General features: G+C 35.2%; 1 protein-coding gene across 49 annotated transcripts in view; it reads left to right on the forward strand.

The window, feature by feature from the left end:
- Positions 1 to 16,739, forward strand: part of LOC127875237 (uncharacterized) — a 58,896-nt gene that overhangs the window by 19,260 nt on the left and 22,897 nt on the right. For 45 of the 49 annotated variants that reach the window (XM_052420134.1, XM_052420144.1, XM_052420117.1 and 42 more), the window contains exons 2-3: positions 8,076 to 8,138; positions 10,785 to 11,825. In XM_052420134.1, the coding sequence (XP_052276094.1) occupies positions 11,491 to 11,825 (335 nt within the window). In that variant the 5' untranslated portion in view covers positions 8,076 to 8,138; positions 10,785 to 11,490. The remainder of the gene's footprint in view (positions 1 to 8,075; positions 8,139 to 10,784; positions 11,826 to 16,739) is intronic. The other 4 variants (XR_008047397.1, XR_008047400.1, XM_052420161.1 and 1 more) reach the window with 3 other exon arrangements.

Below are 16,739 nucleotides of genomic sequence, written 5' to 3' on the forward strand. Positions count from 1 at the left end.
TGAACACCATACCTGTTCGTCAAACACGTGGGGCATAAAACATCCGGTTTAAAGGAAGCCGACATAACAATATTTTAATTAACGATCTAGGCATAATATTTATGGGATCGAAAAATTAATTATACAAATATTGGGCACACGTTACTCCTATAAATATGAGGTCGATTTACATCAACCTCATATCGTTTAACGTTATTTTGCAATAGCATCGTTCCGACATGAATTCATGTCAGAAGCTTTAACGGCATCAAATTCATATAACAGCAGGGCTCGCACTGTCGTTCGCCATTTGAGCCATTTGCGAAAATATTGAGAAATTGGCTCAAGAAAATTCTGATTTGCGAAAATGCTAAAATCTTTCAAATCTTCATTGAAATTATCCGCCATTTAAATCCAGACTGGTTTTTTATAGTTTTCTCTTTGTTTCATTAAAAGTGTTCGCAAATTGAACAATAAACGAAAACCGTTCTGCACCAGAGCATGAGACATCGGTTGACCTTTTTGTTATTGAAGTGCACGTGGTAGCTGGCCAATCAAAATTGAGTTCGCTCACACATAATATTGGGTCAATCATGCGTAGACACTTGGAATACACAGTTGATATTGTCGTCTGCCTACAATTTAGCGACCGATGTCAAGCGTCGTATTTAAAGATAAACAAATGACAAGAGCAACAATAAATAATTTCTCAGCTGATCACTTTAGACCTGTCTACCGACTATCGATCTGAATTAAAGGATGATCATTAAATAATAAGTTCTATGTTGATGATGTTACACCTTTCTGACGATTATCGACGTTATCGTTTGAAATAAAAGGTGATAATTAAGTTGTTTTACCCAAAAGCTATGCTATTGTAAAGAAAAATGTCAACCAAATGATATATTTATTACGTATTTGCTAGGCTACCAATTTTCATTTTCTGCAAACAAACGATATGCAAATTCTATTTCAAGTGCAGAACGCGTACAATTTTTCGGACTGTCGTTTTCGGATACACTATTTTTCGCAAATTCCACGCAAAGTTGTCGTTCCTTGCTCTCACATACAACTCTGCGAAATGCTCAGCTTGCCATTTTGTCTATAAAATAGGTGAAACCGAACAAACGCATTCAATGTATATTTGATTAGATTTTTAAGATCGCATGCATTAAATTAAGAAATATGACTTTTAAATGTACGATAAATCGTGCAAAAACTTGTGAGTTTTAATGCAATTCTTTGGAACTAATTTATTGCCCATTTACGCAGATGAAATCATTCCATGCACTTCACAAATGTAAACAATTGAACATATTTTTTTTGAGTTACGTTAGGAATTGCTAGACGTGTGTATGTATGTTGGTTTCTTAACATAAAAAAACATATCAATTTTATAATAATGAATTAAGACTGATATAAGATATCATGGTATGAGATGGTTTTCTTTAATGCAGTGAATGCAATGTAACCGTCGTGAAAGAGATTGTTTAGTATTCTGTAACCTCAATGATGAACGCTTAAAATGATCATGGCATACATGAGACGCTTTCATAACAATAGTCCGTTCTGAGCCCAACACAGAGGTGAATGTAATGTAACCATCGTGCAAGAGATTGTATTTTTCGCCGATTTAAATTTATTTTCGGAGTTCTTTATAGAAGAAATAGAATGCCGAATACACATGCGGTAATACAGACGATATGGTTTATATTATTTCGAATTGTATTCACTTGAAATTGCAATTGGAAAGACTATAATAAAGAACAATTTGTAAGTCTCTGGGTGGGGTATGGGGCTTTGCCTTTTATTCCTGTTGGGTTCCTGGTTATAAGACCCCCGGCCTAATTTTCAGGATTTCAAATTCGGGACAACTTACTCCACTGTTAAGTGTACATGTAAAAATTAACTTATGTTAGTACTTTGAAAAGCACCATAATAATTACTTCTATATTGAAAACTGCATGTTATATTATATGTGATATGCCCTTGTTGTCATAAAAAGAAATATGAACAAGTTGATAATATATATTATTATTCTAAAACCACTTTTCGCTCGCCGAAAAACGAAATCTGGTTGGCTCAAAGAAATTTTGGGCCAGCTCTAGCCCTGTAACAGCACAGAATAATCGTGCAATAAATTATTAAACATAAAATATAAACATTATTTTACTAATTGCACTAGAAGAATGTTTATACAAACTTACAAGTAATGATAGTCCAGACCTTAAAACACTACCACTGTTCAAATTCCATATTGTTGCCATATAGCACTGTGTAAATTGAAAGTTGCATAATGTTACCTCATTGGTCGGTTATAAATACATTGTTTCTCTATATAAAGTATTCGATTAAGACGAAAATAATAATTTACGTGGAATGTCACATTAGTTTACCATTAAAACTTTGATCTTGCCGTGTGTGTTAATGGACGTTATTAATTATGTTATACTTATTTTTGTATTTCATTAAGAATAAGAACGTATAGCCCTTTTTGTTAACTGTTTTAAGCAAACGATTCGCGGCTTATTAAGTTAAGACACGGAAAATAGTTAAAGCGACACTTTCATTTAAAGGTTTAATGTGAACAATATTAAATGAAACCTTTTTTGGTATTAATGTATTTTATTGACATGTTAAATTCGATACTTGAAAAGGTGTTTAGTCTTTAAATAGATGTCGCTGATATTGTTAATTTCAATTACTGTTAATATTCTCAATGTTGTATAAGAAATTGAATAGTGTCACTGAGTTGTATTCCCTAAAATCCGATATCGTAAAACGCGCAACGGTTAAGAATAAGGTCTGAATACGTTTAAGTATTCAGATCCGAATATCAGCAGCTGTGCCAGCTGGGAAGCCCTGTATGGATTTAACAACCGCAAGCGAAACAACATCCTTTTTTTATGTCCCCCACTATAGTAGTGGGGACATAGTGTTTTTGCCCTGTCTGTTGGTCTGTTTGCGCCAACTTTAACATTTTGCAATAACTTTTGCTATATTGAAGATAGCAACTTCATATTTGGCATGCATGTGTATCTCATAAAGCTGCACATTTTGAGTGGTGAAAGGTCAAGGTCATCCTTCACAAGGTCAAGGTCATCCTTCAAGGTCAAACATCATATAGGGGGACATTGTGTTTCACAAACACATCTTGTTAAGTCTTGCACTTCGACTCCATGATCACAGAAATAACATTGAAATCCCCAAACCAAGATAATATTTGCATTTAGAGTAAGAAGTATGCACAAGAGTTAAATTGGTTGATAGAACGAGAAAGGGTAAGTTATCTAAAGGATTTAAGTATAGTGTATGTCCATTAATACAGTGTCGGAGACTTTTTTCGCTTTTAATGAACTATTCGATTATCAATATTATGTTTCGATGATTATTATGTCTCACTCATAATGAGCTTCTCCACCTTTATTCATGATTTAAATTTTGTTCATGTACGTTTATGTATGTTTTGTTTACTTGTGAGTGTGTGAGTGTGAGCATAGGGCTGGTGCATATTTCTGCAATTTTGTTTTCTTTTTGTTGACTTCTTATGAAAATATGTTGTTCTCGTGGGCCCCATATGGCGTATTACAGGTTTTTTTTCCTTCTTTAACTAGTACCGGGGAACGGTACCTTTCCCAAAGCCTACCGGAGGCTTCCCAATTTTAGCACCGGACCTTTCCCAATCTCGATATCTACCGTTCCGAACGATTTTAGGTGCCGTTCCCAATAGCCAGTGCCTTTTATTTTCGCTGGAAATATCTTTTGATATTGTCGAGCCTTTCATTTTCGGCAATTTATTTTCGCAGGACATTGTTGCGTAGAAAGTAAACAAAACTTTTCAAATGGGGCGCAACTCTAACCGCTGTGTAAAATGTGAATGGATTACATAACCGCGACGAGTGATCGATATTTCCTGTGAAAGAATTCCATCGCTAAGACCAGTCTTCCTTACATCAATAAACTTTCTCAACACTAATTTTTCGTTGACATTAAAAAAAACGTAACCGTATTGAGTTAAATGCGCATATTACTTCTATGTATAGTTTTTTAAGTGTCAAATACGGACAGTAACTATTCGGATACGAATATAAACAAATAAAAGTTTAACATAAAATTAAAAATAATGAGACATGGGTGTAAAATCCTATAGTTATTTACAACATATACATAAGCATTTAATGGCAGATGATCTTAATATCTTATTTGATGATTTGAAAAAAAAATCAAAACAAAATATAAGACTTACCTTTGAAAATTATTGTTAAAGCATTCCACTCTAAAAACTCATTTTGGTTACGTGTGACTATTCTCACTGTCTATTGTTAAAAGATGTCAAACCAGTACAAGATCCATTGTTGTTGTTTTTGTTTAGTTTTTAAGTTTTTAATTTAACTCACATGAAACATTGCAGGGCTTGTAAGACTTAAGGGCTAAAACAAAATTATTAATATTATTTTTTATGCAACCTCAGTGCTTATGCCTATCACTGGAAGATATTTTTCCAATTGACGGGCACATTCTAACTGAAGTGGCAATAACACAATTTTCACATGACATGATACGATAGTCAAAATATCATAACCGTACTGTAGTTTTTCTGTCAAAACCTAGAGTTTAAAATGCTTTGTGATGCAGAATATAGCCCCTAATGATAGATTACATGCATTTTAAAGGTTCCCAATTCATCAATTTTGCGACTCGAATTTTTCCCAATTCATTGATTTCGCGACTCGTTTTTGTCCCAATTTGAAGATTTCACGACTCTAAAAATTCCCAATTGTAGGGGTACAGGTACCTTTCCCCTTTGGGGTAAAAAAAACGCTGTATTAGATCGAAATAAACACCTATCATATATTCTTTAAAAAAATGTTTTATTAAAGGGGCCTTTTCACAGATTTTTGGCGTGTTTTGAAGTTTGTCATTAAATGCTTTATATTGATAAATATAAACATTGGATCTAAAAAGCTCCAGTAAACAATCAAGAATAAAATTTAACAAAAGGGGAAAAAAAGTAGCCCGCATCAGGGCTGAAACCAGTGACCCCGGGAGTCCTGGAGTAAAAACCAATTAGACCGCTCGGCCATCCTGCCACGTATGTATAAGCGACCTATTTTAAACTTTATATAAGCAATCTTCGTAGTTTTACAAAATTAAACGACAAAAACAGAATTCTCCAAATTATTCAATCGTTTGGCGTTGCAACGCTTTATAATTTTCAGGTTTTTAAATCGCCAAAAGATGCATATAATGGCTATATTAGACCATGGTAAATGTTCAGCATAACTGTTTCCTCACAAAAAATCATAACTAAAACGAAAATTTGCGAATCTGAAACAACTTTTTTCAATTTTGTCAATTTACCAAAACGTGAAAAGATCCCTTTAAGTATTATTCCGTGTTTGCTGTCAAACACATTTTTATTAAAGAATACATTTCATAACGTTGCGCAACAATTAATGATGCATACAACTGGTAGTTTTAACACACACATAAAGGTTTCATTTAATTAAAGAGTACAGAAAGCTAAAAAATGATGTGGTTTGTTGTACAACAACAATTGGTTATGTGTAACCTATTCAAAAAATAATTTCGTTCAAGATAATTCAATGAATTTCTATAAATGACAAACACACTTCGTGTGTTGTGTATGTTTATTATGTCCCCCACTATAGTAGTGGGGGACATATTGTTTTTGCCCTGTCTGTCTGTTGGTCTGTTTGCGCCAACTTTAACATTTTGCAATATATTTTGCTATATTGAAGATAGCAACTTCATATTTGGCATGCATATGTATCATATAAAGCTGCACATTTTGAGTGGTGAAAGGTCAAGGTCAGAGGTCAAATATATGTGGCCAAAATCGCTTATTTTATTAATACTTTTGCAATATTGAAGATAGCAACTTGATATTTGGCATGCATGTGTATCTCATGGAGCTGCACATTTTGAGTGGTGAAAGGTCAAGGTCATCCTTCAAGGTCAGAGGTCAAATATATGTGTCCCAAATCGCTTATTAGCTCATCTATTTTTTGAAAAAAAATTATGAGCTATTGTCATCACCTTGGCGTCGGCGTCGGCGTTGGCGTTGGCGTCGGCGTCCGGTTAAGTTTTGCGTTTAGGTCCACTTTTCTCAGAAAGTATCAATGCTATTGCATTCAAACTTGGTACACTTACTTACTATCATGAGGGGACTAGGCAGGCAAAGTTAGATAACTCTGGCGTGCATTTTGACAGAATTATGTGCCCTTTTTATACTTAAAAAATTGAAAATTTTGGTTAAGTTTTGCGTTTAGTTCCACTTTTCTCAGTAAGTATCAATGCTATTGCATTCAAACTTGGTACACTTACTTACTATCATGAGTGGACTGGGCAGGCAAAGTTAGATAACTCTGGCATGCATTTTGACAGAATTATGTGCCCTTTTTATACTTAGAAAATTGACAATTTTGGTTAAGTTTTGTGTTTAGGTCCATTTTATTCCTTAAGCATCAAAGCTATTGCTTTCATACTTGCAACACTTACTAACTATCATAAGGGGACTGTGCAGGCAAAGTAATGTAACTCTGACTGGCATTTTGACAGAATTATGTGCCCTTTTTATACTTAGAAAATTGAAAATTTGATTAAGTTTTGTGTTTAGGTCCACTTTATTCCTACAGTATCAAAGCTATTGCTTTCATACTTGCAAGATTTATGAACTATCATAAGGGGACGGTGCAGGCAAAGTTATGTAACTCTGACTGGCATTTGGACGGAATTATGGGCCCTTTATACTTAGAAAATTGAAAATTTGGTTAAGATTTATGTTTTGGTCACTTTACCCCTAAAGTATCATAGATATTGCTTTCATACTTGGAACACTCACAAACTATCATAAGGGTACAGTAAAAGGACAAGTTGCATAACTCTGGTTGTCATTGTTACGGAATTATGGCCCTTTTTTGACTTAGTAACTTTTAATATATGGTTAAATTTGTGTTTCGATCCACTCGAAGTATCAAGGCTATTGCTTTCAAACTTCAAATACTTACATGCTATCATGAGGTTACTGTACCTGGCAACTTGAATTTTACTTTGACCTTTGAATGACCTTGACTCTCAAGGTCAAATTATTAAATTTTGCTAAAATTGCCATAACTTCTTTATTTATGATTAGATTTGATTGATACTTTGATGAAACTACTCTTACCTGACATACCACAATAGACTTCACCCAAACCATCCCCCGTGCCCTCCCCTCCCCCCCCCCCCCCCTAATTTTTTTTTTTTTTTTTTTTTTTTTATAAGATCATCTCACAAATGACCACCACACCCTCACACTATACCCCCACCCCACCCCCCCCCCACCCCCCCCCCCCAAATTTTTTTTTTGATTTTTTTTTTTGATTTTTTTTTTTTTTTAAGATCATCTCACAAATTATCACCACACCCTCACACTATACCCCCCCCCCCCCCCCGATTTTTTTATTATTTTTTTTTTTTTTTCGCTTTTTTGGAAGATAATGTAATAAATGTCCACAACCCCACACTATACACCCCTCTTCACTCCACTCCTCCCTCCTTTGTGATTGAAAATGAGAGTCCCTTCACCTTTAAAAAGAAAATAGATGAGCGGTCTGCACCCGCAAGGCGGTGCTCTTGTTTTATAAATACTTTTGCAATATTGAAGATAGCAACTTGATATTCGGCATGCATGTGTATCTCATGGAGCTGCACATTTTAAGTGGTGAAAGGTCAAGGTCATCCTTCACAAGGTCAAGGCCATCCTTCAAGGTCAAACGTCATATAGGGGGACATTGTGTTTCACAAACGCATCTTGTTAAAATGATTTTTCATCTGATTGTGTCGGTCAGTCGGACCGATTATCTTAAATCACTTGTCGGTCCCAAGAAAAAATTGCCGGTCTGGACTGGCAGACCGACGGTTTTGGCGAACCCTGATTGTCATTGACATCCAGAGCCTATGGTTTGAACATTTTTAATGTTCAACTCACATGATTTCGCGAATGGCAGCAAATAAATAAATTCACTTTTGGAAAGCAACTTATACACTGAGTTGAAACACCATAATATCTGTTTGCATGCTCGAATTTACAGCACCAGCAGGTTAAAAGAGGAGAGACTGAAGTGAAAGAGAAAGGGACTCAATTCCATAAATTGGTAAGAATTGTAGAAATTATATCAATGTGTTGAATGATATATTTTTAACTCATTATTATGCCCCCCTTTGAAGAAGAGGGGGTATATTGTTTTGCACATGTCGGTCCGTCCGTATGTCCTTCCGTCCGTCCACCAGATGGTTTCCGGATGATAACTCAAGAACGCTTAGGCCTAGGATCATGAAACTTCATAGGTACATTGATCATGACTCGCAGATTATCTCTATTGATTTTGAGGTCATTAGGTCAAAGGTCAAGGTCACGGTGACCCGAAATAGTAAAATGGTTTCCGGATGATAACTCAATAACGCTTAGCCTAGGATCATGAAACTTCATAGGTACATTGATCATGACTCGCAGATGACCCCTATTGATTTTCAGGTCACTAGATCAAAGGTCAAGGTTACAGTGACATAACTTATAAATATGGTTTGCGGATGATAACTCAAGAACGCTTACGCCTAGGATCATGAAACTTCATAGGTACAGTACAGCCAAAGCGGCACAAACATAATCCGCGGCTACGCCACGGCCAGATTATTAGTCCGCGGCGGCCGAATCGTTTGTTCACGCGGCGTATCGCCGTGGCACTCGGCATCGATCCGGGCAATGACGCCGAGTCTGTATTAACCTCGCGTACTTTCGCGGAGTAAATCCGCCGCATATGTACGCGGCGGATCGAGTGAAAAGATATCCACCTACATGTACATGTATGTGTAGCGTAGAATTAATTACGCGCAGCTGTTTATATTTCGTTCGATTATCATTATTAAATTTGTAATCCGAAACACACTTCCAAATTTTAATGCTAACGCGTCCTTTGGCAAATTCTAGCGTCAAATTAACAGTGCTAAAATATCCTTTGTTTCATAAAATGCGCGCGAAAATTATGCAGACATGTAGAACGTCGTTTGGAAAGTTTGGGTGTATTTTGTGTTGTATAAATACATGAACATCACGTCAGGCGTAAAACGCGTATTCAGTGAAAAAAAACCCGCCCCGATTAGACGTGCTTTCATCATCTCTATAAATAGTAACAAATGCCAAAATGTATTTGATACTTAAGGAAATATCGAGAATGTGTGTGTTTCGTCAATATTTACTAGCATTTGCTTTAAAACTGGAATATACGGGATTATCCGGTAATTAGTAGCGATATTTACTGTATAATATGAACAAAATAAAACGTATTTATATACGCATATTCAAACAATAGTTATAATAAGCTGATAATTAACAAAACAACAAATACATCGTCACCGTCTTGATTATTGATGTGGCTTCAAACTGCTAATTTTCTCAGCTAAAATATAATAGCAGAATCAACATGCAATTAATTTATAAATCCACCATATGCTGGAGCTTTTACCACTTGTATGTGCGAAAACATAATTACGTGACCTTGTTTATGTGTGAAATACATACACTACGGGCGGGAAACAAACTTAATTGGCCAGACACATTAACTATGCTTACATGTATATGCTAATACAATCCGCGCACAATAAAGATATTTTGATTTTAATTATTATTATAATTGTTCTTTCAAAATTTGTTAACTACATGTAACTAATATTTTTAAAAAGATTTTTTGTTTCATGATGCGCATCGACTCGGCATCATGTCGCGGAATGCCTCGGCGGACAGATGCGAAGTTTCGCGGCGAAATGCGACTTGCCGCCGCATACTGATGCGGCTTCAACGACTGACGCGGCATCGACTCGTTTCGCCTTGCCGCCGCGGATCGCGAAATACGTTTGTTCCACTTTGGCTGTACTGTACATTGATCATGACTTGCAGATGACCCCTATTGACTTTCATGTCACTAGGTCAAAGGTCACGGTGACTTGACACAGTAAAATGGTTTGCGGATGATAACTCAAAAAAGCTTATGCCTATGATCATGAAACTTCATAGGTACATTTATCATGACTCGCAGATGACCCCTATTGATTTTCAGGTCACTAGGTCAAAGGTCAAGGTCACGGTGACCCGAAATGGTTTCTGGATGATAACTCAAGAACGCTTATGCCTAGGATCATGAAACTTCAAAGGTACATTGATCATGACTCGCAGATGATCCCTATTGATTTTCAGGTCAAGGGTCAAGGTCACAGTGATTCGACTAAGAAAAATGGTTTCTGGATGATAACTCAAGAATGCTTATGCCTAGGATCATGAAACTTCATAGGTACATTGACCATGACTCGCAGATGACCCCTATTGACTTTCAGGTCACTAAGTAAAAGGTCACGGTGACTTGACACAGTAAAATGGTTTCTGGATTATAACGCAAGAAAGCTTACGCCTAGGATCATGAAACTTCATGAGCACATTGATCATGACTTGCAGATGACCCCTATTGATTTTCAGGTCACTAGGTCAAAGATCAAGGTCACAGTGCCAAAGAACGTATTCACACAATGGCTGCCACTACAACTGACAGACCATATGGGGGGCATGCATGTTTTACAAACATCCCTTGTTTTTAAGGTTTTTGATGCTGCTTTGTGTATTTATGATTATTTTTGTCATTGTTGTGCCTAAATCTTATATGAGTGGTTGAGTCATATAAAATAAATGTTAAGGCCACTAGAACAGAACTATTGTTTTATTGTTAAGCATTTTATTATTTTATATATTTCAGATCCTGATTTATACTGTAGGATTAACTGCTATTTGAATTTTCGTCTGCATGTATTTCATAAAGGACTGAAAAGCATTCCTACATTATTAAAAGAAGTGAACTGTGAACTATCTTATTTATGATTTCTTGTTTATTGGAATACAACACAGCCGTAACCATCCGGGTTACAGTATTATAGACTATTTTAACAGAATTATACTTTAACCCTTTCCAACTTAGAAGCAAAGTGAAAATGGCTATGTGCAAACAGCATAAAACCAGAACAGCCTGCGAGTAACTCGCAGTCTGTTAAGGTTTTATGCTGTTTGCTGCTCATCAGTATCTAAGGGTTGGAACTGAAACCTTTAAACATTGGGTCTAGTAAGAAAGACCTTCAATAAAATGCAACTTTCTTAGGGACTACAAATGCGTCAAAATACGTATCTAAGTGGTAAAGGGTTAACTACATGTACTTTAACATGTAAAACTTCATACACTAGAGTATCAAAATTGGCGACAGGTTCATTGTCTAATGTTGTGAAACGTTGGCCTTTGGTTGAAAAGCTTTATTGTACATCTTGTGTTTGAATTTATCCGTGTTTCAGTGTTAATTTTAACTTCTAAGGTTGATAAACTTTTGGAACTAGCTTTATTGTTTTCATATTTCACAAGAAATATACTTGAACGATACGAACAAAAAGGTTTTAACATTATAAACAGTAACAAAATGGCAACAGGTTCATTGTCTTCAGTTCCAAAACGTTTTCTGATGGTTGAAGACTTTTCTTGCACATGTTGTTTAGAGCAGAATCTTACGGAATCTGCAGACATTTATTGTGAACAATGTTTAAGGTTTTATTGTAAAAAATGTGTTATCCTGCATAGTCAGTTGTTTACAAAACATATGACATGTGGAAGGGAGGATATTAAGAAATGGCCAGTTTCTAAGGCGGTGGAAGATTTTCTCAGGAAGTGTGAGGTGCATGAGGATGAAACACTGACACAGTTTTGCCATGACCACAGTCAGCTGTGCTGCTCTGCATGTGTTGGAACAATTCACAGGTATCTCACACATTTATATTCCTTTAGTTATCAATAATTAACAGCACTTCCGCTAGCTTTTATAGGTTGGAAGTCCTGACTACCAAACCATAAAATTTGGACGTCCCAAACATAAATTTTGAAGTCCCACTTTTATTTTATAATTTTAAAAGACCCTACTTGTGATTTCAATGGATACAAACATGTTCCTTAAATCTATAAATAAACATATTATATTGATAGATCTTTGCATGTTCCAACGCTATCCATTACCGGATAATCCAGTATTATTACGATTTATATTTTCAAAACCAAAATACGGCCAATATTGACAATGAATGTTTCAAAGAATTTCATAAACACAAATGTCCGCCATTTTACACAATTGCATATACAAATTGAATTCTGGGATGGGGGGAATTCCCATTGAAAATGTGTGAATCACGTGACGCAATTTGAGAGCATCGAGGACAGTGCTTTTTTTTACCTGTGATTCCTGCGTCCTGGACTCACAAAAATATCTGGGGATGCAAAGTTTTGAGTTATGTGAGTCCCAAAAATGCATAGAATTTTCAAAAAAATAAAGTTTAATACTTGGACTCGCAGTAGCAGCGGTTTTCAGCCTTATATATCAGGAGCCATAAAGGCCCCTTTCCCAATAAAAAATTTCATTAAAATCATGCAGATTTTCCAAAGATCTTTACTTACACCAGCTTTTTCATTTCCCAAAGCAGTAATTTTAGCGAGAATTCTTCCCAAAATCCATAGGTTAGGGCCTCTTTCCAATGAAGCGAGGAAAACCCCTGACTCGTTTTTTTTATTCGGAGACTTTGCAGTTTTGCAGGTTATGTAGTCCCAGGACTCAGATGAGAAAAATTGTAAAAAATCACTGCGAGGACCGATCATCAGGGATTTCAATAGATTTTTAAAACCAGGAGTCATCAATGCCCCTGGACTGAAATTTTGAGGAGTCTAACTTAAAAATGCTGGGGTCAATTTTGAAGCGTGCTAATTGTGTTTTTGTCTGTATTATTCAATTTTTTTAATACAAATATGCTCTAAGAGTAACACAATATCTTAAAAAGTTATACTGCTTTATTAAATAAAAAATACCATGATAAATAACACAACATATTTTAATGAATTGGTACACAAAGATAAGGACACACTTATCAATAATTTGTGCGAACAATATAGACTAAGTTTTTCTAAAACAAAACCTGTTTATTTTACAACTTTTTATTATTTCTATCACTATACTATGTTTATTTGTAAAAACAATAAATGCTCATTAAAATTACTTGATCATAACACATTTAAGTATTTAACACATTTAAGTAATTTAAGATATGTACCAGTAGCACCGTTCCATCACATATTTATCCTCATTATATTATCATCATCCCTATGATAGCTTTTGTACAAAAACACAATCTTAATGCATGGAACATCTTGTATATCTATCTGTTTATCCGATTACTATACATGTCCAAAATATATTCACTTAAGAATGCCTTACCAGTAGTAGTTTAACTTTAATTATCCAAATTTTCCTTGTTGTTATCTGGTTTAACCAACCTTATCAAATGTTTGTTACATCCAGTTAATGCTTTCTCCATTATTGAATGACCATAACTTGTAATTTGAATCGCCATTTTTTAATTGAATGCGGCTTCAATGTTAATTTACAATACGTCCGCCATTTACAATGTCGATGGTCATGACGTAGCAATTTAATTCTACTCGGATAATGTATGTATCTCATCGAGGAAATGTGTTTTCTTAATGTTTATGTGTAGTATTATGACTTGTTAGTATAAAAATGAACTGTGATTCCAGTTTATATAATATGGGCGTTACTAGTAATTATCGGTGGATTAGCAACTTTCAGGTCAAAGGTCAAGGTCACGGTGACCCGAAATAGTAAAATGGTTTCTGGATGAGAACTCAAGAACGCTTATGCCTTGGATCATAGGTACATTGATTATGACAGATGGCAGATGACCCTTTTTGGTTTTCAGGTCACTAGGTCAAAGGTCAAGTCACAGTGACCTGAAGCAGTAAAATGGTTTCTAACATGATCACACAATGGCTACCACTGCAACTGACAGCCAATTTGGGGGAATGTGTGTTTTACAAACAGCCCTTGTTAGGATTTTATCAGTCAATAGTGTGTATGCCCCGGCCTTGATTGATGTGTGAGGTACATGTATATATTGATTGACCAAACCGTCCATTTGTACTTTACTTGACATTTGCCTTAGTTGGCAATTATATTTTTCACTAATGCTTATTTCTGGATTTATCGTTATTTTCATTATTCAAGCTCTTGGCATTGCATTTAAACCACTTCTGGGACATTCATCAACAATCTTTGACTAATACAACATGGTAAAATTTTAAGACATTAGTACCAAAAAAAAAGAACAAAGAGGCAAAAATGATCAAAGTTTAAAAAAAAATAGAATAGATTAATTACAGAACAGCCAACATGGTACAAATATATTTTGAGAACCGCGGCGGCAATGCGAAACAAGTAGATGCCGAGTCGGCCGTTGAAGCATTTCGAAGCAAAGCTTCGCATCTTTCCGCCGAGGCAAGCCGCGATCTGAGACATGACGCCGAGTCCATGCGCATCTTCAAATCAAAATCTTTTTTAAATGATTAGTTAGTCAAAGAAATTTAAAAGAACAATTATAATTATATTTAAAATCATAATTAATTTAATGCGCACAGATTCAAAATAGATAAATTAGTTAATAAAAAAACATGCTGTTGTTTTGTTTCTAGTGATTGCATTCCCATTTCTAAAGAAATTGCTGTCATCCAGATATAAATAATTATTATTTTAAAAGAATGCAAATAAAAAAAATCGAATTAATTAAAACAAAATACGATTATCACAGGCATGTATTAATAAGATTCCAATAATCATTTGCCATCGTCATTTATAGAATCGGCTTAAGTACTTTAAGTTACTTTGTGTGCGTTTATTGCACTGTATGAATATTGTCTTTATATTAAAACGATCAACAGACATATTTGTTTTGGGTTTATTTTTTACGACAAAGTGTATTAGCATATAAGCATATTTAATGTGGCTGGCCCCAAGTTAGTTTGTTTCCTGCCCGTAGTGTATGTATTTCACACATAAATGTCACGTAATTATGTGTTGGCTCATACGAGTGGTCAAGAATCCAGCAGTTGGTTGATTTATAATTGCTTGTTGTTTTTGCTATTATATTTTAGCTGAGACAATTAGCAGTTGAAGCCACATCAATAACCAACACTTAATTGTTGTTTTGTTAATTATCAGCTTATTATAACTATTGTATGACTATGTGTATATAAATTAGTTTCATTTTGTTTACATTATGCAGTTGATATCGCTAATCATTACCCGATAATCCCGTATATTCCAGTTTTAAAGGAAATTCCGGTAAATATTTACGATAAAAGTGCTCAAGACACACACACATTCGCAATTATTCTCAAGTATCAAGTACATTTTGGCGTTTGTTACCATTTAAAGATGTGATGAAATAACGCCAAATCGGGGCGTTTTTTTCCCTATTGAACACGCATAAATCATCTGACATGATGAATGTGTTTATACAACACAAAATACACCCAAACTTTCCATGCAACGTTGTACATGTCTGCATAATTTTCGCGAGCTTTTTATGGAGACAAAGGATATTTTAGCACTGGTTATTTGACGCTAGAATTTGTTAATGTAGCATTAGCATTAAAATTCGGAAGTGTGTTGCGGATTACAAATTTAAGAAAGCTCATTTCAGAATCAAACGAAACATTAACATTGTGCGTAATTTATTCAACGATATATGTTAAAGCGCACTTAGTGCCATATCGCTTATTAAAACGTGAAAATAATTAATATGAAAGTAGCATAAATCTAGGTTTCTATGCTACACAAATGTAAGCATAAATCTAGGTTTCTATGCTACACAAATGTACATGTAGGTGTATATCTTTTCACTCAATCTGCCGCGTATGTATGCGGCGGATTTACTCCGTTAAAGTAGGCGAGGTTAAAACAGACTGCGTCATTGCGCAGATCGATGCCAAGTGCCTCAGCAATACGCCCGTGAACACTCAACACGCCCGCCGCAAACTAAATTTCAGGCCGTGGCATAGCCGCAGATTATGTTTGTTCCGCGTTGGCTGTAATGTAGATCAAGCATCTAAAAAAAATGAAACCACTTCTGTCATATTAGCATAGTATAATTCAAAAACTGTAAACTGTAAGCGGGTGCTTAACACTACACTTCTACAGAGAAATATTTATGAAATAAATATTATTTATTACCAAAATAGTTTTTTTATAGTTGGTCAATGTTAATTTGGAGTAGACAGATAATACTATACACAAATTGGTTTCATACATTAAAACAATTGTTTCACAAAGTACATAGCATAAAGGGATATGCTATATGGTTTTCAACACATGTCAATTGTTTAAGGATAATATTTTTTCGGGTCAGGACACCGTCAGGTAAAAAAAGCCTTCAAAGTGCTAACTGCAAAAGTTGTATGGCCGTAATTGGTATATAAGTTGCTATTGAAATTTTGCTGATGACAAGTGTTATTGTATATTATGTTCGAATGCTTTTACAAATATATTACACTACTGCGATTTTTTGCCTAAATCACCGACACTCTGTGGTCATTATTTATTTTGGGTGAAAAATTATCGCGATCTCGCGCGATCATCACGCTAGGTCGAGCATGATCACCGTGTATGCTATAAATATCATCTCCGCGGTGATTCACCGCGATTCACCCCGTTCACGGTCAACGCAGTGAAGAACGATTTTCCTACGTTACATGTACATGTCTAATCTTCACAAAGATTATAGCAATATGGGATTATTAGCATTGTTGGCAGATATAAGAGAGTAGCCTTTTTTAAAT

This window comes from Dreissena polymorpha, chromosome 1 (genome assembly GCF_020536995.1).
Source record: "Dreissena polymorpha isolate Duluth1 chromosome 1, UMN_Dpol_1.0, whole genome shotgun sequence".
Taxonomy (NCBI): Eukaryota; Metazoa; Mollusca; class Bivalvia; order Myida; family Dreissenidae; genus Dreissena; species Dreissena polymorpha.